Raw genomic sequence first — 24,923 nt, forward strand, 5'->3', positions numbered from 1 at the left:
AGGCAGGAGAATTGCTTGAACCTGGGAGGTGGAGGTTGCAGTGAGCCAAGATTGCGCCACTGCACTCTAGCCTGAGTGACAGAGCGACACTCCACCTCAAAAAAAAAAAAAAAAAAAAAAAAAGAACAATTCCTATGTTTCAAAGATGTGGAGCATATGTAACTCTTATACAATGTGGTACAAGCATTTTAGAAATCTGTTTAGGCTGTTTTTTAAAAAGCTATACATGCACTTACCTTATAACTCAGCCATTCCACTAAGTATTTACACAACAGAAATGAAGACATGTTCTCACAAAGATTTGTACACAAATTTTCATAGCATCTTGATTCACTGTAGCCTAAAAACCAGTTCAGTGTCCGTCAACAGCTGAATGTATAAACAAATGTAGTATATCCATACAGTAGAGTATACTCATAAAAATGCAACAACATGATGAAACTCAGAATCCTTATGCTTAAGGAGAGAAGCCAGACACCAAAGTACATACGTTTTTCATTTATATAAAATTCTAGATAATGAAAATTAAATTATAGTGACAGAAAGCAGACCAGTGGGTGTCTGAAGCTGGAAATTGAGGACGAGGTAGTTTGCAAAGGGCAAGTGGAAAGTTTTAGGTGCTGGAAAGTTATCTTTCTTGATTGTGGAGGTGATTTTGTTACAGGCGGATCTTTGTTCTTAGAGCTCCCAAGATGGTGGCGGGCGGCTCCCAAGATGGGGTGGGCCGCTCCCAAGATGGCGGCAAGCCTTTTGTTCTCTGACCTGGGGTTCATGGCCTCACGGATTCCAAGGAATGGAACCTTGGGCCATGCGGTGAGTGTTACAGCTCTATTAAAAGGAGTGGGTCACGGAAGAGAACCATGGAACCCAGTGACTAGTGTTCAGCTCGATTAGGACAAACCCAGGCACTTAGCAATGCAGGAACAATGGCAAACCTTTAGCCCAATCAAGAGCAGCAATGGGTGCCTCACTGGATCAGAAACACAGCGGACACCCTGCCGGATCTGGAGGGGTGGAAGTCAGTGGCAGGTCTGTGACGGCGGCAGACAGCGGTGGTGGACAGTGAGTGAAAGCTCAGCTCGAGCTGTAAAAAACACAGACCAGAAAAATAATGTGCAGTTGCAAGACTTAATAGAGTGAAAACAGAGCTTCCATACAATGGCAGGGGAACCAAAGGGGGTTGCCCACTCCGGTCTCAAATGCCTGGGGTTTATATCCCAATCATTGTAACTTCCCCTGCGCTCTCAGGTGATACATGATTTGACTATTTCTTTCTTTTTTTTTTTTTTTTTGAGATGGAGTCTTGCTCTGTCGCCCAGGCTGGAGTGCAGTGGCCGGATCTCAGCTCGCTGCAAGCTCCGCCTCCCGGGTTCACGCCATTCTCCTGGCTCAGCCTCCCAAGTAGCTGGGTCTACAGGGGCCCGCCACCTTGCCCGGCTAGTTTTTTTGTATTTTTTAGTAGAGACGGGGTTTCACCATGTTAGCCAGGATGGTCTCGATCTCCTGACTTCGTGATCCGCCCGTCTCAGCCTCCCAAAGTGCTGGGATTACAGGCTTGAGCCACCGTGCCCGGCCTATGATTTGACTATTTCTTTACCTCCTGCTTTTAGCCTAATTTGTATTTTAGTGAGCTCTCTTTACTACCTGATTGGTTGGATGTGAGCTGAGTTAGAAGCCCCATGTTTAAAGGTGGGTGCGGTCACCTTCCAAGCTAGGCTTAGGAATTCTTAGTCAGCCTAGGAAATCCAGCTAGTCCTGTCTCTCAATTTTACAGGTGTATACATCTGTCAAAATTTATTTAATTGTACAGTTTAATGTATTTATAGAAATAATATATAGTATATCATAAATTATATATAATGTATTACATATAGTTATTTGCATAAGATAATTTATTTATATAATGTATATACTCTGTGTGTGTGTAGTTTTCTTAGAAACAGGGTCTTGCTCTGTTGCTTAAGCTAGAATGCAGTGGCGTGATCATAGCTCACTGTATTGTTTTTGTTTTTGTTTTGTTTTTTGAGATGGAGTCTCACTCTGTCCCCCAAGCTGGAGTGCAGTGGCGCAATCTTGGCTCACTGCAACCTCTGCCTCCTGGGTTGGAGCAATTCTCCTGCCTCAGCCTCCCGAGTAGCTGGGATTACAGGTGTGTGCCACCATGCCTGGCTAATTTTTGTATTTTTAATAGAAACGGGGTTTTGCCATGTTGGCCAAGCTGGGCTTGAACTCCTGACCTCAGGTGATCCACTCACCTCAGCCTCCCAGAGTGCTGGGACTACAGGAGTGAGCCACCATGCCTGGCCCATCATGGCTGTCTGTAACCTTGAACTCCTGGGCTCAAGTTATTTCCCCATCTCAGCTTCTCAAGTAGGTAGGGCCACAGGCATGCCACCACACCTGGCTAAGAATATTATAATTTATTATATATATAATTATTATATGTAAGTCATTCTTCAATAAAGTTAATTAGGTGCTGGACGCAGTGGCTCATGCCTATAGCCTCAGCTACTTAGCAGGCTCAGATGAGAGGACTGCTTGAGCCCAGAAGGTCGAGTTTACAGTGAACTATGTATGTTCCTGACACTGCACTCTAGCCTGGGCAACAAAGCCCCAGACCTTGTCTCTAAAAAAAATTAATAAATGAATAAAGTTGATTATAAAACATCTAAATAAAGTACAGCAGAAAATCAAAACAAATTTTCTGCCATGAATATTTTTATACCCATGTCTTAGCATACTTGTAGAAGGTTTCCGTGAATTAAATTCTGCCAACAGGAAAACTTAATTAAAGCCTATTAAGATTTTAAAATACAGAAAGTGTCAATTGCTCTCCTAAAAGATTGTTACTGATTGGTATTACACAACGTATGAAAGTGTCCACTTCACCCCACCTTTGCGAGTATTGAATAGTTATCTTTTAAAGGTTTTCCAATCTGGTGAGAAAAAAAAATTTATTGTGATAATATTCGTCTTTTTGATTGTAAGTGGAATGGCTATGAATATCTTTTGCTATGATACTGGAGATTTTTATTTATTTGTGAGTTGATTGTTCTTTTCCCACTTTTCCATTAGGCTGTGTTTCTTACTGATATGTGAGAGTTCTTTATATCTAGAAACCTCTCTTATTTATTTTTTAGCCTTTCAGGCTGTCATTTATCTTCTTTTTTTTTTTTGAGACGGAGTCTCGCTCTCGCCCGGGCTGGAGTGCGGTGGCTGGATCTCAGCTCACTGCAAGCTCTGCCTCCCAGGTTTACGCCATTCTCCTGCCTCAGCCTCCGGAGTAGCTGGGACTACAGGCGCCCGCCACCTCGCCCGGCTAGTTTTTTGTATTTTTTAGTAGAGACGGGGTTTCACCGTGTTAGCCAGGATGGTCTCGATCTCCTGACCTCGTGGTCCGCCCGTCTCGGCCTCCCAGAGTGCTGGGATTACAGGCTTGAGCCACCGCGCCCGGCCATTTATCTTCTAATTGTATTCATTCTATCTTTCACTGTACTGTGTTTAAGTTTTTTTTTTTTTTTTTTGAGACAGTCTTACTCTGTCTCCCAGGCTGGAGTGTAGTGGTGCAATCTCGGCTCACTGCACCCTCTGCCTCCCGGGTTCAAGCGATTCTCCTGCCTCAGCTTCCCTAGTAGCTGGGATTACAGGTATGCACCAACATGCCTGGCAACTTTTTGTATTTTCAGTAGAGACAGGGTTTCGCCATGCTGGCCAGGCTGGTCTCTAACTCCTGACCTTAAGTGATCCGCCTGCCTCCTCCTCCCAAAGTGCTGGGATTACAGGTGTGAATCACTGCACCTGACCTGTGTTTCTTTTTAAAGACAACTTATTGATTCCATTGACACCCTGTTGATTCATTAACATTGAACTCATAATCTATAGCACTATAACTCATGCCTGAATGAAGCTTATCTAACAATGTATTTTCTCTATAAGGCATATCACGGCCTTCTTATGCTTAGGAACACTAGACAGCACTATGCTTCTGGGCCATAAACAGCGTGATCACCAACAAAAAGCACAAAAATGTTAAAAACACAACATTAAATATACTGCAAGAGGACACTTGTGTATAGTATGAGAGGTGAAACAAGTATCACGTTGTTCAACCTCAGCTGGGAACATGCACAATGACCTACTCAAATTTTCCTACATTCTGTGCATGTCTGGGAATGACCGTGAAAGCTCCACATGTATTGATTTTGGGGTTACAAATAAATTTTAGTGAGTAGGCTGGGCGTGGTGGCTGGCTCATACCTGTATTGCCAGCACTGTGAGAGGCTGAGGCAGATGGATCACCTCAGGTGAGGTGTTTGAGATCAGCCTGGCCAACATGGTAAAACCTCATCTCTACTAAAAATACAAAAAAACTGGGACATGGTGGCACATGCCTGTAATCCTAGCTACTTGGGAGGCTGAGGCAGGAGAATCATTTGAACCTGGGAGGTGGAGGTTGCAGTGAGCTGAGATCATACTATTGCACTCCAGCCTGGGTGACAGAGCAAGATTCCATCTCAAAAAAAAAAAAAAAAAAAAAAAAAGTTAGTGAACAGTCAAATTCCCAAATACAGAATCTGAGTATTAACTGTAATTCCTCTGTGATGATGCTGCCATGTGTACATGTACTTTTAGTCAGTAAAAGCTTCAGAGTAGAAATATTTAACAAAGCATTGCAGCGGGCTGTATAGCAGAAGATACACAGAATGATACTTCACCCTGTTGTTCACAAATGTAATATAATTTATAATTTATTTTTTAATTTTTAAAATCAAAGTTTTAGGTATACTTGGTTTTAAAACTTCAGAAGTTCTACAGTGTTAATTATGAAAAAGAGTAACCCCTTATGCCTTTCTGCCCCTTCCCTTTGCCCAGAGACAACAAATTTCAATTCTTTTTGCCTTTTTTTCCCCTGCCAAATCACTAAAGAACTTGATTATAATGTTATTGATTCTTTTGTTTTGTTTTTAGGCACTATCGATAGTGATAAAGACTAGCTTTCAGGCCAGGCACGGTGCCTCACACCTGTAATCCCAGCACTTTGGGAGGTCGAGGTGGGTGGATCACCTGAGGTCAGAAGTTCGAGACCAGCCTGACCAACATGGTGAAACCCTGTCTCTACTAAAAATACAAAAATTAGCTGGGCCTGGTGGCAGGTGCCTGTAATCCCAGCTACCTGGGAGGCTGAAGCAGGAGAATCACTTGAATCTGGGAAGCGGAGATTGCAGTGAGCCAAGATTGCAAGCCAGGGAGACAGAATGAGACTCTGTCTCCAAAAAAAAAAAAAAAAAAGAGGCTAGCTTTCTTTCACTACCATTTGAACAAAAATCCATGCACTTTCCATCCTTCCAAATTATAAATTTTGTTAGATCACTATTCAGTATTTAGATTGTTATTATACTGTTTCATCAAACTAAAATCTGGCCTAAGAAAGCCTCCATACTCACATACTTGAGTTTTTACCTACAACCCACAACCTAATTTAGTAGGTAAGCAAACTGAAAACCTATGTTAGGGGTATGCTTCAATAACAGTTGCTGACTCTCAGCCAGTCCCAGCAGCTGGACCTCAAAGACTTACAGCCACCAGCTGTTCAGATCGTGTTCTAAGGCACTAGCTGTTTCTATACCTTGCTTCTGCTCCCTGTACATCTCTTTCCTTTTTGTATGCATAAATTCTCTCCCACTATGCCCACTATACAGCAGCGCTGGAGACCCTCTAAATCTGCTATGACTTGGGGGAGGGTAGGTAGGGGTTGTCCGATTTCACAAATCATTTTTTCCTTGTTAAATTAAACTGCTAAATTATGTTTGTTTAAAAAAAATTTTTAAACAGTACAATTATTATTCATACTCTGATTACACTGCTGCTCATGTATACTTTTTTATTTCTCTTTGTTAATATTTGTCCGGTTTCTTTATTTGCCTTCTCAATATCTAGCCTCCATTTATCCCATACTGCGATGCAAGTGCAAACCTCTCAGCTATTGTGTTGGTATCTTCCTTGTCATCCTGAGCTTCACTTCACCCCTCCGCTTTATTTTTATTCTTTTTGTATTTTATTTTTAACTTAATTTAATTTAATTTTATTTAATTTAATTTTATTTTTGAGATGGAGTCTTCCTGTGTTGCCCAGGCTGGAGTGCAGTGGTGTAATCTCGGCTCACTGCCACCTCTGCCTCCTGGATTCAAGAGAATGTCCTGTCTCAGCCTCCTGAGTAGCTGGGACTACTGGCGCTCGTCGCCACACCCAGCTAAATTTTTGTATTTTTGTAGAGATGGGGTTTCACCAGGTTGACCAGGCTGGTCTCGAATTCCTGACCTTAAGTGATCCGCCCGCCTTGGCCTCCCAAAGTGCTGGGATTACAGGTGTGAGCCACCTTGCCTATCATTATCTGATTTTTAATAGTTTGTTTGAATCAGGCTCTAAGTAAGGCTCATATACTGTGGTTGCTTGACACTTAAGTCTCATTTAATTTGGGATCTCCTTCTACATCTTGCATTTTTCTTGCCTTTTTATTTGTTAAAGAAATAAATATTTCCATTTCCTGCAGTGTTTCGGGCATTCTGGATTTTTGTGCCTGCTTCCGTATTGTGTCCTTGACATGGTCCTCTGTCTCCTATAGCTCCTGTCACTTGTAAGTTGGATCTAGAGTCTTCCTTATATTCAGGTGGGGAGGAATGATTTTCTTATAAAGTAATTTTCTAAATTTCTAGATTACCTTTGAAAGGAATTTTTCCAAGAAAGGATGCATGACAGGTAGTTATTGAAAACCTGCGTGACTGAAAATATTTTTTTTCTACCCTCACACTTGACTTGTGTTTTAATTAGGTTTAGAATTTTAGGGAGAAAGAATTTCTCCCCTCAGAATTTTAAGGGTTTTTTTTTTTTTTTTTGCTCCAGTTTTTTGTTTTGTCTTTCAGCATTGTTGAGAAATTCAATGTCTTCCTGATAACCAGTCCTTTGTATCTGACCTGCTTTTATCTCCCTAGAAATGTTTAAGACCTTTTGTCAGAGAAGTCTGTATTCCAGATTTTCAGTGATGTCTTGGTGTGCTTGCTGTGTGTCTTTTAAAAATCCATTATGCTGGGCCAGTAGAGGGACCTTCCAGTCTAGAAATTTATGCCTTTCAGTTCTAGGCAATTTTTTCTGAATTATTTCTTTGGTAATACTCTCTTTTCTGTTTTTGCTGTTCACTCTTTAAGAAGCTCATATTATTGGGTTTCCTGGACTGATGTTTTATTTTTGTTACCTTTTCTCCATTTTCCACTTTTATTTTTTTGTTCTGCTCTGTAGGTGATTTTCTTATCTCGATCTTTCTGCCTTTCTATAGTATTTTTCCTTCTATCAAATTTTTAAGTGTCAAGGGCCAGAACAAGCAGGATTTTGTGAGCTGTGGAAAGAAGTTGGATTTCATTCTAAGTTTAGTAGGAAGCCATAGAGGATTTTGAGCAGGGAAGGATGTTTTACGTATACAAGGATCATTCTTACTACTCTAACAGGTTATCTCTGCTGTAAGCCATTGTATTAATCTATTGCCATATAACAAACCACTCCAAAACTTAGTGCCTTAAAACAAGGCTTTATTTTTTTCTCAAAGTTTTGGGGGTTGATTGGGCAATTCTTTCTTTCTTTCTTTTTTTAAGACAGAGTTTGCTTTTGTTGCCCAGGCTTGAGTGGTGCCATCTCAGATTACTGCAACCTCTACCTCCTGGGTTCAAGCGATTCTCCAGCCTCAGACTCCAGAGTAGCTGGGATTACAGGCATGCGCCACCATACCCGGCTAATTTTGCATTTTTAGTAGAGACGGGGTTGGCCAGGCTGGTCTGGAACTCCTGACCTCAGGTGATCTGCCCGCCTCAGCCTCCCAAAGTGCTGGGATTACAAGCGTGAGCCACCATGCCTGGCCAGTTGGGCAATTCTTTTGCTGGATTCACCTGGGATTATTCATGTGTCTGCAAATAGCTAGTGGTTTGGCTCGGCCTGGGTGTTCCAAGATGGCTTCATCCAGATATCTGGGCCTAAGCTGGGACTGCTGCAATGACAGTCTCAGCTGAACTTCTCTCCATGTGTTCTTTCATCTTGTGCTTCTTCGCATGAAGATTGAAGTGGTCCAAAAAATCAAGCCCCAGTGTACAAGCACTTATCCTGCCTCTGCTGGCATCAGCTTTCCTATTACCCTATTGGCGAAAACAAGGCAGATGTCCAAGCCCAGTGCCAACGTGGGAGGAGAATGTATGAGGTTGGAGGTGTGATTTTTGGGGAAATAGCTGTAACAATTTACCACATTAAACATGGTTTTAGCTACTTTCCTTTTTCTGATGCTTTGCCTATCAGTTTACCTTCTGATTATAATTTGGTTTTCCATATAAGTATGCTGTCAAGAAAGTAATGCACCAATCCATGCACTTCAAATATTTGCTATTGCTGTGATTGTGATAGTAATTTTTTTCTTTTTTTTTCTTTTTCTTTTTTTTTTTTTGAGGTGGTGTCTCGCTCTGTTGCTCAGGCTGGAGTGCAGTGGCTCCATCTTGGCCCACTACAGCCTCTGCCTCCTGGGTTCAAAGGATTCTTCTGCCTCAGCGAGTAGCTAGAATTACATGCACATGCCACGGTGCCTGGCTATTTTTTGTATTTTTAGTACAGACGGGATTTCACCATGTTGGCCAGGCTGGTCTCGAATTCCTGATCTCAGGTGATCTGCCTACCTTGGCCTCCGAAAGTGCTGGGATACAGGCATGAGTCACTGCGCCTGGCTCAGCTTCCGGTATTCTTTACTAGAGCCTTGTGGTCTGTGGACTCCCTTACTAAGAATCACTGTAGTCCTTGTGATCTATCTCAAGCTTATAATGGTGTATGTGAAAATGTAAGAAAATTAGTAATCAATTATCTTGAAATGTTTTCTCTGTTTTGCCAGATATGAACAATATAAAGCCATTGGAAGGGGTAAAAATTCTGGATCTAACAAGGTTTGTATTGGTTTATCAACATTTGGGTTTTTTTTTGGGGATTGGGTTTTTCCCTTTCCTCAAAAACATTTAATTTTTGAATTATAAGAAGATACTTATATGCTTATGTTGAAATTTTAGAGAAGAAAATAAGAAAAGAAAAATTCCTGTAATATCATCATTCTATGAGATAATTAGTGTAGTATTTATGCCTTTTCCCAATGTGTATTTATATATAATCTTAAAAAACAAAAATTGGAACCATATTGAAATTACAGTTTTACCCACATTTTAAACACAATGTTATATTTTAGATATTTTCCTATGTTATTCAAAATTCAACAAAAAGTAAGATAGTTAATATATCGATGTCACATAATTACTTAATCATCCTCTAATCTTTCACGATTATAAATTAGGCTTCCTTGTACACAAATATTTCCCTCAGTTTTGATTTCTTCCTCAGGATAAAATTCTAGAAAAAGAATTATAGGGGCCGGGCGCAGTGGCTGACGTCTGTAATCCCAGCACTTTGGGAGGCTGTGGCAGGCGGATCATGAGATCAGGAGATGGAGATCATCCTGGCTAACACGGTGAAACCCCGTCTCTACTAAAAATACAAAAAAATTAGCCGGGCGAGGTGGCGGGCACCTGTAGTCCCAGCTACTCAGGAGGCTGAGGCAGGAGAATGGCATGAACCCAGGAGGTGGAGCTTGCAGTGAGCTGAGATGGCGCCACTGCACTCCAGTCTGGGCGACAGAGTGAGACTCCGTCTCAAAAAAATAGAAAAAGAAAAAGAAAGGGGGTATATATTTTTAAAGCTCCTGTTACATATGGCCAAATTACAGTTTTAACTGTTTTGATTCTTACTAGCATTATATGAGCTTGTCTGTGTTGATGGGTCTTTAAGAAGATTATTAATGTAAAAATTTTCCAGATGGTAATTAATTTATCATTTTTAACATTGTAGAATCCTGGCGGGACCTTTTGCTACTATGAATTTAGGAGATCTTGGAGCAGAAGTTATAAAAGTGGAGAGACCAGGTAAAGCTATTATTACTCCCTTTAAAAAATAGAAACAAGCTAATAAATATATTTAAATAATTCTCTAAATACCCATGTTTAGTGTACCTGTAAGTGGGATAAGGAGAGAATTAAAATGAAATGATTGTCTTTTTCTTCTCCATTTCTTGTTTTCCTGTGAACTAACACTAATGGTATCTTTTTAGTCCTTATGTGTGCTAAGTGCTAAGGCTCAAGCCAGTTTCTTCTTTGCACCTGAAGGCTTTTGTTAGAAGCTGAGGCTGGCCACAGTGATTGACGCCTGTAATCCCAGCACTTTGGGAAGCCGAAGAGGGCAGATCACTTGAGGTCAGGACTTCAAGACCAGCCTGGCCAACATGGTGAAACTTCGTTTCTACTAAAAATACAAAAAAAAAGTAGCCAGGCATGGACCTGTAATCCCAGCTACTTGGGAGGCTGAGGCAGGAGAAACACTTGAACCCGGGAGGTGGAGGTTGCTGTGAGCCAAGGTCATGCCACTGCACTCCAGCCTGGGCAACAGAGCAAGACTCTGCTTCAAAAAAAACAAAGAAGCTGAGATGCAGTGTATAACAACGATGATAACAACACCTACAGTGCCGGGCAAAGTTCTCAATGCTTTGCCTGTGCTTATTTAATCTTTACAACAACCCTATGGGCTGATGTTATTATTCATAGTTTATAAAGGAGAAAATGGAGGCACAGAGATGTAAAGCAACTTATTTAGGGGCACATAGGTAATAAGGAATATCCAGACCCTCAGCCGTGATTCTGGCCTTCCTTAGTCCCAGCCTAGCTTTAGCGTTGAGACTGAGATTGCAGTGGGCCTGGCCACCCTCCCTCACCGTGGAATAAAGGGAAGGCCAGGAGAAAGGAGGATAAAAGTGAAGAAATAGGGTAAAGAAGAAGGAGAGAAGGAAAAGGAATCAAAGTCCCTCAAAAAACAACCCAAGGCTGGGCATGGTGACTCACGCCTGCAATTCCAGTACTTTGGGAGGCAGGCGGATCACCTGAGGTCAGCAGTTCGACACCAGCCTGGCCAACATGGTGAAATCCTGTCTCCACTAAAAATACAAAAATGAGCCAGGCATGGTGGCAGACACCTGTGGTTCCAGCTACTTGGGAGGTTGAGGTGGAAGAATCTCTTGAACTTGGGAGGTGGAGGTTTCAGTGAGCCGAGATCGTGCCACTGCACTCCAGCCTGGGTGACAGAGTGAGACCCTGTCTCAAAAACAGACAGACAAACAAACAAACAAACAGAAAACCTCAAATACTCCAACCTAAGTCATTCTTTTCTATTTCCTTTTTCTTTTTATTTTTTAGAGATGGCGTTTCCCTCTGTCATCCAGGCTGGAGTGCAGTGGTATGATCATAGCTCACTATAGCCTCCAACTACTGGTCTTGAGCAATTCTCCTGCCTCAGCCTCCTGAATGGATGGGACTACAGGCATGTGCCACCATGCCCAGCTATAATAATACAATTTTGTGTGTATGTGTATGTAGAGACAGGGTCTTGCTATGTTGCTTGTGCTGGTCTTGAACTCCTGTCTCAGCCTTTCAGAATGTTGGGATTACAGGTATGACCTACTACTCCTGGCCATTTTTTTCTATTCCCAATAAAAGAAACATTTTCCCATTTTATAATTTTAAAGGTTTTGAAGAAGGAAACACCTAAGCTTAGATCAGTTTTTTGCTTTTATGTTTTCATCTGACATCTTTCCTGTTCTTTCTTCCTCCTTTGTTCACCAAATAAATATATTCTGTGTATACATTTCTCACTTTTATTTGGTATCATCTTAGCAGTTTGGTATTTAGTTCAAGCTGTTATTGATAAAGTTTCTTAGAAAAGCATCATTATGCCGGGCGCGGTGGCTCAAGCCTGTAATCCCAGCACTTTGGGAGGCCGAGACGGGCGGATCACGAGGTCAGGAGATCGAGACCATCCTGGCTAACACGGTGAAACCCCGTCTCTACTAAAAATACAAAAAACTAGCCAGGCGAGGTGGCGGTGCCTGTAGTCCCAGCTACTCGGGAGGCTGAGGCAGGAGAATGGCGTGAACCCGGGAGGCGGAGCTTGCAGTGAGCTGAGATCTGGTCACTGCACTCCAGCCTGGGTGACAGAGCGAGACTCCGTCTCAAAAAAAAAAAAAAAAAAAAAAAAAAGAAAAGCATCATTATTGGCCGGGCATAGTGGGTCACACCTGTAATCACATTTTGGGCGACTGAGGTGGGTGGATCACCTGAGGTCAGGTGTTCAAGACCAACCTGGCCAACGTGGTGAAACCCCCTTCTCTACTAAAAGTACAAAAATTAGTGGTGCATGGTGGTGGATGCCTGTAATCTCTACTTGGGAGACTGAGGCACGAGAATTGTTTGAACCTGGGAGATGGAGGTTGTAGTGAGCTGAGACCATGCCATTGCACCCCAGCCTGGGCAACAAGAGCCACACTCCATCTCAAAAAGGAATGTGTCATTGTTTTGTGCCCTTTCTCTCCAATAAGCACTTAAAGGGCACAGTCCATGTTTTTTAATGTCTGCTATATCATCATATAAACAGCTTGTTTTATTTTATTTTTTTTTGAGACGGATCTCACTCTGTCATCCAGGCTTGAGTGCCATCGTGTGATCATGGCTTACTGTGGCCTCGACCTCCCAGGCTCAAGCAATCCTCCTACCTTAGCTGGAACCATAGTTGTGCGCAACTGTACCTGGCTACTTTTTTTTGTTTTTTTTTTTTTTTTTTGAGATGGAGTCTTGCTCTATGAGCCACCACACTCGGCCTTATTTAAAAAAAAAAAAAAAAAAAAAAAATATATATATATATATATATATATATACACATACACACACACACACACACACACACACACATAGTTTTTGGTAAAAACAGGGTCTTCCTATATTGCCAAGACTGGTTTTGAACTCCTAGGCGCAAACGATCCTTCGACCTCAGTCTCCCAAAGTGCTGACATTACAGGTGTGGGTAAGCCACCACACCTGGCCTATGCAGCTTGTTTTAGAAGTTTTCAAAAATTAGCATTATTATTTATGTTTCAAGATCTGATCCTATGGGTCTTAAACAGAATCCCCAAATCAGTGAGCCTGGTCTAGTGGTGAATAATATGTATGTATCTCTAAGACTCACAGGAGAATGATTTGTAATTACGTCAACTTAGTAATTGACCATAAGTGATAGCCATATAAAGTAGAATATCTTTTTGTTTGTTTCCTTCTTTTTTAAAATTTTTTAAATTTTATTTTGTCTTTACAGAAAGTAGAATACTTGATCTGGAAGATTCAATTTCTTGTTAAGTAGATATTCTTAAGAGGCCAAGGCAGTTAGCAGAAGATTCTCTGATGAGCATGAGGAATATCATGTATTAGTATATTTTATTACTTTTTATTATCCCTGCCAGTCTCAGGCGGTAGAAGTGCCTGGCAAGTCCTGCTCCCAGAGATGATGCTTCGTTTATTCATTCAGTGATGTTCATCACTTTTAGTCAGTGTTGGATACATGCGGAAGAATGTTTATTTTCTAGCTCAACATTTGTTTTTTTTCTTTAAAGCTTCTAATTTCCATATTGCTATCTGATTTCAACCATTGGTTTTCTTGCATATGTGTTAATAATTTCTCTTGCTATTTCAATTCGCCACCAGGGTAACATTTGTATTTCTATTAATTTTACAAATTGTTGTTCCCTGTATAGTGAGGCCTATTTCTCCTTTGTACTTTTTAGTTTCCACCATGGAAACTAAACCACAACAGATCTTTCTTTGTCTAGGCCTTTATTATGTCTCATCGCCATACACTTGGTATCGGGCTTTGTTCCTAGCAGGTGTTTATTGTCCCTTTTTTTTTTTTTTTTTTTTTTTTTTTTTGTGACAGAGTTTTCACTCTTGTTGCCCAGGCTAGAGTGCAATGGCATGATTTCGGCTCACTGCAACCTCTACGTCCCAGGTTCAAATGATTCTCCTGCCTCAGCCTCCTGAGAAGCTGGGATTACAGGCATGTGCCATCACGCCCAGCTGGTTTTTTTATTTTTAGTAGAGATGGGGTTTCACCATGTTGACCAGGCTGGTGTCAAACTCCTGACCTCAGGTGATCCACACACCTTGGCCTCCCAAAGTGCTGGGGTTACAGGGGTGAGCCACTGCATCTGGCCTACTGTCCTTTTTTTGATCAGTTACTATGATGACTTCTCTTCACCCTCCCAATTAATACATTTTAATATTCATATTATATATTTAATTGTTTTGGGTTTTTGAGATAGTTATTCAACACAGATATGAGAAAAAGTGATTTTCATTCAAAGCAGCTTCGTGGTATTTTCACATTTCAGTAGAAAAGTAGTTTTATATAGTTCCTCAATTAAATAAAATTTGGTTGTAGTTTTCAGTTTTCTTTCTTTCTTTCTTTCTTTCTTTCTTTCTTTCTTTCTTTCTTTCTTTCTTTTTCTTTCTTTCTTTCTTTCTTTCTTTCTTTCTTTCTTTCTTTCTTTCTTTCTTTCTTTCTTTCTTTCTTTCTTTCTTCTTTCTTTCTTTTTTTCTTTCTTTCTTTCTCTCTCGTTCTCTCTTTCTCTCTCTTTCTTTCTTTTGCCCTGCTCTGCCCTCCTTCTCTCTTTCTTTTCTTTTCTCTTTTCTTTTTTTCCCTCCCTTCCCTTCTCCTCCCCTTTCCTCCTCTTCTCTTCTTTTCTTTTTCTTTTCTTTTCACAGGATCTTGCTCTGTCCCGCAGTGGCACACTCCTGGCTCAGTGCACCATTGACCTCCTGAGCTCAAGCGATTCCCCCATCTCAGTGTCCTAAGTAGCTGGGAATACAGGCATGTGCTACCACACCTGGCTAATTTTTTCAGTTTGTAGAGACACAGTTTCACCATGTTGCCTAGGCTGTTCTCAAACTCCTGGCCTCAAGTGATCTACCCTCCTTGGCCTCCCAAATTGTTGGGATTACCAGCATGAGTCACTACGTCTGGCCTGGTTGTAGTTTTCTGATTTAGTATTAGATTAGATTATTTTTATTTGTGTAACCAAAGAGCATATTACATTTATGTATACTCCTCTTTTTGTAGAGTTAGCCAGTCAGTGGATGTATCTGTGTGCCTGCAGGGCCAGGCAGGGATCCTAAGTGAGGAAAGTGAGCAGGGAAGTGAGCAAGGATGCAGCTGAAATTTCAGCATCGTCTCCACTAGGGGACACGAGGCCAGGGCTGTTGGTCTTTTGTTCACTGCTGTGTCTGCTCTGCACAGAGCAGTGTCTGTGACATAGTTGGTGCTCAATAAATATTTGTTGAATGAATGAATGTGTCAAAAGGTCATCTAAGAAAGGCAGTGTGAATTTTTAAAGATTTCCAGATTTTGAAATCATGGCAGCTAGTTAAAAACTTAAAGGATTGTGTGGGTCAAATAAAACATGTCTCCCAAGCTGTAAGTTTTTCCAGACTATGTCCTTTAACCCATACATTTCCTGTCGTGTGCCATCGACCCAGAGCCTTCTGAAACCCCAGTTAAATCAGGAAAGCCTTGTAGGCCTCCAGTGTAGACTCCTGACATTATCTCCACCTGAGAAATGAGTGCAAATGTCTAAAATAAACTACTGGCCTGGTGCAGTGGGATCACTTTGGGAGGCCTAGGCGGCTGGGTCACTTGAGGTCAGGAGTTTGGGACTAGCCCGGCCAATATTGTGAAACCCTGTCTCTACTAAAAATAAAAAATTAGCCGGGCATGGTGGTGCACACCTGTAATCCCAGTTACTATGGAGGCTGATGCAGGAGATGTCATTGGTTTAGCTCCAGTTAGAACTAATGCTTCTTGGCTGAGTGTGGTGACTCACACCTGTAATCCCAGCACTTTGGGAGGCTGAGGCGGGCGGATCATCTGAAGTCAGGAGTTCGAGATGGGCCTGCCAATATGGTGAAACCCCGTCTCTGGTAAAAATACAAAAATTAGCAGGGCATGCTGGCGGATGCCTGTAATCCCAGCTAGTTTTAGCAATTGATAGTACAATTAAATTATAGTTCTAGAAATTGATAGTACTATTTTTATTTTTTTTCATAGTCACTTTGAAACTGCTTTAAATGACTGGGTATAGTGGCTCATGCCTGTAATCCCAGCACTTTGGGAAGCCGAAGTGGTTGGATCACCTGAGGCCAGGAGTTTGAGACCAGCCTGGCCAACATGGTGAAACCCTGTCTCTACTAAAAACACAAAAATTAGCCAGGTATGGTGGTGCACTTCTGTAATCCCAGCTACTCAGGTAGCTGAGGCAGGAGAATTACCTGAACCCAGGAGGCAGAAGTTGCAGTGAGCAGAGATCGTTCCTCTGCACTCCAGTCTGGGCAACAGAGTGAGACTCCATCTCCAAAAAAAAAAAAAAAACCCCAAATATTAATAGCTCATGTTATTATTTTCAGGAGTTGGAGATGATACACGGACTTGGGGACCACCTTTTGTTGGGACAGAAAGTACATATTATCTCAGTGTTAACCGAAATAAAAAAGTAAGAATATCATCCCTTTTTGGCTTTTTGTGTGTAATTCTCTTGTAATAGCAAAACTGTTGATATCATTGTGGCTTTTTTTTTCTTCCTTAAATAAATTAAGATGTAATTAATATTTCAAATAAATTAAACTTCTGTTCATTTACCATTCACTAAGTAGAAACAATGGAGCTTTTTACTACTCTTCCTTACATACTAAGTAACTTAGAACATTTCATAAGAATTTATAATGGAAATAATTTTATGAAATAGAAAAATCATTTGATTCCTTACATTTGTTATTATTAGGGAATAATTGCCTAACACTTCGTATTATACTTTAAAAACATCTCCTATCATCCTTGTTAGCGTATTAATATATCCTCATGGTAAATAGAATCAGTAAAGATGATTTAAATATTTCTTCATGCATAAAATAAATTTAAGAGGATGATCTATGATATGTGGCTTTCTTGTCAGCAATAAGAAGAACTTTCATGACTGGGCACAGTGGCTCACGCCTGTAATCCCAGCACTTTGGGAGGCCGAGGCGGGCGGATCATGAGGTCAGGAGATTGAGACCATCCTGGCCAATAAGGCGAAACCCCGTCTCTACTAAAAATAGAAAAATTAGCTGGGCATGGTGACGTGTGCCTGTAGTCCCAGCTACTTGGGAGGCTGAGGCATGTGAATCGCTTGAACTCGGGACACAGAGGTTGCAGTGAGCCGAGATCACACCACTGCACTCCAGCCTGGGTAACAGAGCAAGACTCCATCTCAAAAAGTAAAAAAAGAAAAAAAGAAAAACTTTTATGATAGTATTTTAATATACATGCTTTATTTTTTTTTTTACTTTTTATTTTGGATTCAGGGGATACATTGCATGTTTGTTATGTGGGTATATTGCATAATGGTGGGGATTGGGCTTCTTGTATTTCGGTCATCGAAATAATATTATATGTATTTTTAATTTTTAGAGTATTGCTGTTAATATCAAGGATCCAAAAGGGGTGAAAATCATCAAAGAGGTACAGTATGATGTATAGAAGGCATCCTACCACCTAGGTTATAATTAGGGATTGAAATATCAGAGCAAAAGTGTTTTAAAACTCAATTTTATGGGTGATCTGTACATTTGCAACAAATACCTTTTAAGTATTTACCTTGATTTGTATACTTCTTTGTAAGTGTAATGTGCTTTAAATTTTTTGTATATTGTGTATCATTATGGTGCTAGCTACTATTGACTGAGCACCAACTCTGCAGCAAATCCTGGGCTTGGGCACTTTGCTCACGTTATCTTCTCTAATCCTCAGATTTTACCTTGTAAATGAAGTATTGAAATCTCATTTACATAAAAGGGAATTGAGTTTCCTGGTACCTAAGTGATGCTCCAAGATTACCTAGCTAGTATGGGGAAAGCTGACATTTGGATCTGGGTCACATCACTGGAGAGTCCAAGCTTTCTCTAACCCTTACTCAGATGATCAGTATATCCAGACCTGATCTCAGCATTTTTCTTAGAGGAGCTGGAAGGCACAGTGGTTAAATTAAGGATGGATACCTTTGCATGGGGTTTGAATCCTGCCTTCTGTGCTTGCTGGCTATATGACTTCAGACAGGTTATATAACTTCTTTGTGCCTCAGTTTCTTCATTAGTAAACTGGGTAATAATAGTACCTACTTTCTTTTTTTTGAAACAGAGTGTTGCTTTTTTGACCAGGCTGGAGGGCAGTGGCATGATCTCGGCTCACTGCAACCTCCACCTCTTGGGTTCAAGCAATTCTCTTGCCACAGCCTCCAGAGTAGCTGGGATTACAGGTGTGCACCAGCACACCTGGCTGATTTTTGTAATTTTAGTAACGATGGGGTTTCACCATATTGGCCAGGCTGGTCTTGAACTCCTGACCTCAAGTGATCTGCCTACCTTGACCTCCGAAAGAGCTGGGATTTACATGTGTAAACCACTGTGCCCAGCTCAATAGTACCTACTCTCTAGGGTTGTTGTTAGAATTGAGTTAGTCTGTGTAAAATGTGTAGACAAGTGCTTGCCACATAGTCAGCACTCATGAGGTATTAGCTGTTATTATTTCCTATGTTCCTGATGTTGGATTCATCATGTGGGATAAACCTTGTTTGCCATCTTTGCTAAGGTTTACAGGTGAATCTAATGGATGTACACTATTCTGTATTTGGGGGACTGGTTCTACTAGAACCTCAACAATACCAAAATCTGTGAATACTTAAGTCCTGCAGTACAGGGCTTGTGGAACCTGCTTGTATAAAAAATTGGCTCTCAGTGTACATGGGTTTTGCATCCAGTGCATACTGTATTTTCCATCCACGTTTGGTTGAAAAGAATCCACCTAGGGGTGTACTTGCACAGTTCAAACCCCTGTTGTTCAAGGGCCAACTGTACTTAGGGCTATTTGGTTAGAGAACCAAGTCTCAAACTTATTTATTTATTTAGAGACAGAGTCTTGCTGTGTCACCCAGGCTGGAGTGCAGTGGTGCGATCTCGGCTCACTGCAACCTCCGCCTCCTGGTTTCAAGCAATTCTCCTGTCTCAGCCTGCGGAGTAGCTGGGTCCACAGGCACGTGCCTCCACGCCCGGCTAATTTTTATATTTTTAGTAGAGATGGAGTTTCACCATATTGGTCAGGCTAGTCTCAGACTCCTGACCTCAGGTGATCCACCTGCCTCAGCCTCTCAAAGTGCTGGGTTTACAGGCGTGAATCACTGCGCCTGGCCTCAAACTTTATTTTTTACCCAAACATGAACTTAGCTTCAATTGCTCTTCTGCTGCTTTATGTTCTCTATCTCGGTCATTGAAAGATAATCTTTAATTATTAAGATCAGAATCAGGGACCATCCTTTTTGGTTCTGCTGGATCAATGCAGCCAATTCAGAATTTTCGTTAACTAGATATATTTTGAACCCAAAGCTTGAAAATCATCCTGATCTTACCACCCTGTCTTCCCATATCTTTCCTGTAGCATAACTTAGGTTTGTTTGTTTTTGTTTTTCTTTTGAAACTTGGTTTGATTTTTCTAAATTGTTCTCCTGGCCTCAAGCAATCCGCATACCTCAGCCACCCAAAATGCTGGGATTACAGGTTTGAAACACCATGGCCAGTCAATTGCTTTTAGGTAGTTATACAATTCATAAGTTATGTATCTTACTTTCTAAAGGAAAAATTATTTTTTCTCTAGTATTTCATATTTCTGGTATAGATTTCTCTTCTGGCCTTAAGAGTAGCAAAAAAGACCAGGCATGGTGGCTCACACCTGTAATCCCAGCACTTTGGGAGGCCAAGGCGGGCGGATCATGAGGTCAGGAGTTCGAGACCAGCCTGGCCAACATGGTGAAACCCTGTCTCTAATAGAAATGCAAAAATTAGCCAGGCGTGGTGATGTGTGCCTGTAGTCCCAGCTACTTGGGAGGCTGAGTCAGGAGAATCACTTGAACCCAGGAGGTAGAGGTTGCAGTGAGCCAAGATCGCACCACTGTACTCCAGCCTGGGTGACAGAGTGAGACTCCATCTCAAAAAAAAAAAAAGGAGTGGCAAAAAAAATCCCTCTCCATTTAGGCCTTGGTGCCTTGGATTGCTAATATAATGGGTCTAGTTTATAGAAACAGTTCCAAAGTATTATACAAGTCAATCAGCTGGATACATGAGAGCTTCAAAAAGTATGACTCCTTTGTCAACTAGGCTAACCAAAAACAGGTTGTGTAAAACCTGAAACTCTGCTTAGAAAACCTATATGGAACTTAGTATTATTGTGGCGATATGATTTGATAACTTTTGATCATGTGTTATCCAATATTTCAGACAATTTTCTATGTTAATTAGTTGACAGTCACAATATCATTTTTACGGGCTTGTGTTATGGTCAGCATAGCAATGCAGGAGTTTTATTTTCCTATGACATTTTGTTATGAAAAGTTAAAACATTCAGAAAAGTTGAAAGAATAATGAACTCTCATTTATCCTATGCCTAGGTGAAACGATATTAGAATTTTGCTATATAGCATGCAGTTTATTTTCTTTCTTTCTTCCTTTTTTGTTTTTTGAGGCGGAGTTTCGCTCTTGTCTCCCAGGCTGGAGTGCAATGGTGTGATCTCGGCTCACTCCACCCTCTGCCTTCCGGGTTCAAGCAATTCTCCTGTCTCAGCTTCCCGAGTAGCTGGGACTACAGGTGCACACCACCACGCCTGGCTAATTTTTGTATTTTTTAGTAGAGACAGGGTTTCACCATGTTGGCCAGGCTGGTCCTGAACTCCTGACCTGAGGTAATCTACCTGCCTCGGTCTCCCAAAGTGCTGGGATTGCAGGTGTGAGCTACTGCACTCGGCTAGCCTGCAGTTTATTTTCTTTAGTGCTTGTAGGAGTGCATTTTTTTTTTTTTTTTTTGAGACAGTCCCACTCTGTTGCCCAGGCTGGAGTGCAGTAGCGAGAACTTGCTCACTGCAGCCTCTACCTTCTGGGCTCAAGCAGTCCTCCTGCTTCATCCTTTTGTGTAGCTGGGACTACAGGCATGTGACACCATGCCTGGCTAATTTTTAAATTTTCTGTAGAGATGAGGCCTTGCTATGTTGCCCAGGCTTGTCTCAAACTCCTGACCTCAAGTGATGCACCCCCTCAGCCTCAAAAAGTGTTGGGATTACAGGTGTGAGCTATTGGGCCCAGCCAATTATTGTGTTGTTTTTTTTTTTTTGGATATGGAATCTTGCTCTGTTGCCCCAGCCTGGAGTGCAGTGGCACTATCTTGACTCACGGCAACCTCCACCTCCTGGGTTCAAATGATTCTCCTGCCTCAGCCTCCCGAGTAGCTGAGACTACAGGCGTGTACCACCATGCCCAGCTAATTTTTGTAGTTTTAGTAGAGACAGGGTTTCACTGTATTGGCCAGGCTGGTCTCGAATTCCTAACCTCAAGTGATCTGCCTACCTTGGCCCCCCAAAGTGCTGGGATTTACAGGTGTGAGTCACTGCGCCCAGCCAATTAAAAAAAAAAAAAAATATATATATATATATATATATTTTTTTTTTGAAACAGGGTCTTACTCTGTCACCCAGGCTGGAGTACAATGGTGCGATCTCAGCTCACTGTGACCTCTATCTCCTGGGTTCAAGTGATTCTTGTGCCTCAGCCTCCCAAGTAGCTGGGATTACAGGCATGTGCCACCACATCTGGCTCATTTTTTTGTAATTTTAGTAGAGACAGGGTTTCACCATGTTGGCCAGGCTGGTCTTGAACTTCTGACCTCAAGTGGTCTGCCTTCCTTGGCCTCCCAAAGTGCTGGGACTACAAGTGTGAGCCACTGCACCTGGCCCTTTACAAACATTTTTAAAAGTATGTAGTCGCAATTGAAATTTTGGGAAAAAAATTAAAATTAAGGTTTACAGTGCTGCATTGTCCTCTAATTCCTGTAACAGTGCTCTGAGCATCACAATCTGGATTTTGTTCCTGACAGTTCCTGGTTTACTGGGCTATAGTTTAGTAGCCTGAAGAAAAAAAAACTCCAGTGGTTCATTAAATACAAATAAAACTCTTTGGGAAGAATGCATCTGAAAGGTGTGAAAACATTTCAGAATCCTGTTGACATGCGTTAAGTGCATGTTACAATGAGGAATATTACATAACAATAGGGATGCTGAGTAGTAAAGACTTTGTATTTAGGTCTGTTTTTGGAGACAAGGTCTAATAGTCTCCCAGGCTGGAGTGCAGTGGCACCATCATCGCAGCTCACTGCAACCTCAACTTCCTGGATCAAGAAATCCTCCCACCTGAGCCTCCCGAGTAGCTGGGACCATAGGTGTACACCACCTTGTCTGGCTAATTTTTGTAGAGATGGGATTTTGCTATGTTGCCTAGGCTAGTCTTGAACTCCTGATCTTGAACTCCTGGGCTCAAGCAATCCACCTGCCTTGGCCTCCCAAAGTACTGAGATTAGAGGAGTGAGCAACCAGACATGACCATTTAGTTTTCTTGTAAAGGTTTTAAAAGGTGTTTTTCATAGATTTAATGTACTTACATTCTAATTTTTCTACCTAATCTTTTGAGAATCTATTTGGACAGACCATGTAGTCTAGATATTTATTACATTTAAAGGATGTAGAATCCATTCAATACCATGTACTTACAAAAACTTTAAAAGCCATGATTTTACTGACAGTAATGCTTTAAGTAGTTGACCAGAACTTCTATGTTTATCTAATTTGCTTCATCGGTCCTGTGATTTTTCTGAGCTATTAGAAAGGGAGAATCAATTGTGTAGAAGTTAAAATTCTATCATGTGAGGATTTGTTGAGGGGAAGTCTGACTCATGTTCACCTCTTCCATCAGCTCGCAGCTGTTTGTGATGTGTTTGTGGAAAACTATGTCCCTGGCAAGCTGTCTGCAATGGGCCTGGGATATGAAGATATAGACAAGATTGCTCCTCACATCATCTATTGTTCCATCACAGGTATTTCAACCCCACATCCTTGTCAGTTAAAAGGTTTTCCAGTTTCTGTGTTTTCTTATTGCTGTAAGAAACCTCTTGCTGGCTTTTTTTTTTTTGGAAGTTATTCTGCTTTCCTTTTTCCCGGGCCATTTAGGTTGCTGAACATTAATTTTTTCTTGTTTTTTCTTTTTTTGTTTTTTTTTTTGAGACAAAGTCTCAGTCTGTTGCTAGGCTGGAGTGTAGTGGCGTGATCTCGGCTCACTGCAACCTCCGACTCCCTGGTTCAAGCGATTCTCCTGTCTTAGCCTCCTGAGTAGCTGGAATTACCAGGCATGTGCCACCATGCCCAGCTAATTTTTGTATTTTTAGTAGAGATGGGGTTTCACCATGTTGGCCAGGATGATCTGGATCTCCTGACCTCGGGATACACTCTCCTCAGCCTCCCAAAGTGCTGGGATTACAGGTGTGAGCCACCGCATCCGGCCTTGGCTGCTGAACATTATTAAGGAACATTAACCTAAATGAGAATTTTCATAAATTTATTGGCTATTCATATTTTTTCTTCGAATTCTCTGCCTAGAGTTTTGCTAATTTTTATGTTGATGTTTTACAAATGTTTACAAAGTACTGTTATTAACTCTTGCATAGGTGAATTTACAGTTGAAAACAATTTTTTTTTTCTTTTTTGAGACAGAGTCTCACTCCGTCGCCCAGGCTGGAGTTCAGTGGCGTGATCTTGGCTCACTGTAACCTCTGCCTCCTAAGTTCAAAGGTTTCTCCTGCCTCAGCCTCCCGAGTAGCTGGGATTACAGGTGCCTACCACCACGCCTGGCTGATTTTTGTATTTTTAGTAGAGACGGTTTCACCATGTTGGCGAGGCTGGTCTCTAAATCCTAACCTCAAGTGATCCACTAACCTTGGCCTTCCAAAGTGCTAGCATTATAGGCATGAGCCATCACTCCCGGCCCACAGTTGAAATGTTAATTGACTTTAAGGTAATAACATAGGAGCCCAAGGTATCCCTTCAATATATTCAGAAGCACTAAGCCAAGAGAAGGAAAAGAGTGGCATAAAGTCTTCCGATTGTTCCGCCCTTGCCAGTGAACTGCTTATATATGCATGTATTTGTATGTTTAGGCTAAAGGGAAAAAGTCACAGTGTTACTTAGTTTTCTATATAACTACTTAACTCTTAATTAGGGATGCAATAGAGAAAAGTGACTCATAACATAAAATGTTATATTAATAGTTTGCATCAGAAAAATTCCTAGTATTATAAGTTTTTACTCAGTCATCCACCAAATATTTACTGCAAACCTATGATCTTCCAGGCAGTAGACTCAGATTCTGGAATACAGGAGTGATAAAAATCCATCTGCGCTCTCTAGAGCATTTGTATTCTAGGTTAGGGTGATAGATAGTAAATAAATAAGCACTTTATTTTTGTTTTTGATAATTGAGTCTGGTAGTTGGCAAGGGGGTGGGGTGAGGATAAGTTATTTCATACTGGTAGGTGAGAGAATGCTCTACCCATATGGTGACATTTGAGTAGAGACCTGCATGAGGTAAAGGAGTAATTTTTTTGTGTTTTTCATAGAGATGGGGTTTTGCCATGTTGGCTTGGCTGTTCTTGAACTCCTGGCCTTATGTAATTGGCCTACCTTGGGTTCTGAAAGTATTGAGATTATAGGCGTGAGCTACCATGCCTGGCCAGAAGTGTTTATTTTCATAGACAATTTATACTTAAAAACATAGATCGTTTAAGCAGAAAGGCATATAGCATATGTAGGTTGGAATTACTTGCATTTCTTTTTTTTTTTTTGAGACTGAGTCTCACTTTGTCCCCCAGACTGGAGTGCAGTGGCACCATCTTGGCTCACTGCAATCTCTGCCTCCCCAGTTCAAGCGATTCTCCTGCCACAGCCTCCTGAGTAGCTGCGATTACAGGTGCGCACCACCATGCCTGGCTAATTTTTGTATTTTTAGTAGAAATGCGGTTTCACCATGTTGGTCAGG

The 24,923-nt window shown here is 41.3% G+C and overlaps 1 protein-coding gene across 3 annotated transcripts in view; it reads left to right on the forward strand.

Annotated features, from left to right (window-relative positions):
* SUGCT (succinyl-CoA:glutarate-CoA transferase) overlaps positions 1–24,923 on the forward strand; it is a 737,208-nt gene that overhangs the window by 24,103 nt on the left and 688,182 nt on the right. For all 3 annotated transcript variants that reach the window (XM_010364257.1, XM_010364259.1, XM_010364258.1), the window contains exons 2-6: positions 8,915–8,966; positions 9,916–9,989; positions 16,395–16,480; positions 17,437–17,487; positions 22,809–22,929. In XM_010364257.1, coding sequence (XP_010362559.1) covers positions 8,915–8,966; positions 9,916–9,989; positions 16,395–16,480; positions 17,437–17,487; positions 22,809–22,929 — 384 coding nt within the window. The remainder of the gene's footprint in view (positions 1–8,914; positions 8,967–9,915; positions 9,990–16,394; positions 16,481–17,436; positions 17,488–22,808; positions 22,930–24,923) is intronic.

This window comes from Rhinopithecus roxellana, chromosome 6 (genome assembly GCF_007565055.1).
Source record: "Rhinopithecus roxellana isolate Shanxi Qingling chromosome 6, ASM756505v1, whole genome shotgun sequence".
Lineage (NCBI taxonomy): Eukaryota > Metazoa > Chordata > Mammalia > Primates > Cercopithecidae > Rhinopithecus > Rhinopithecus roxellana.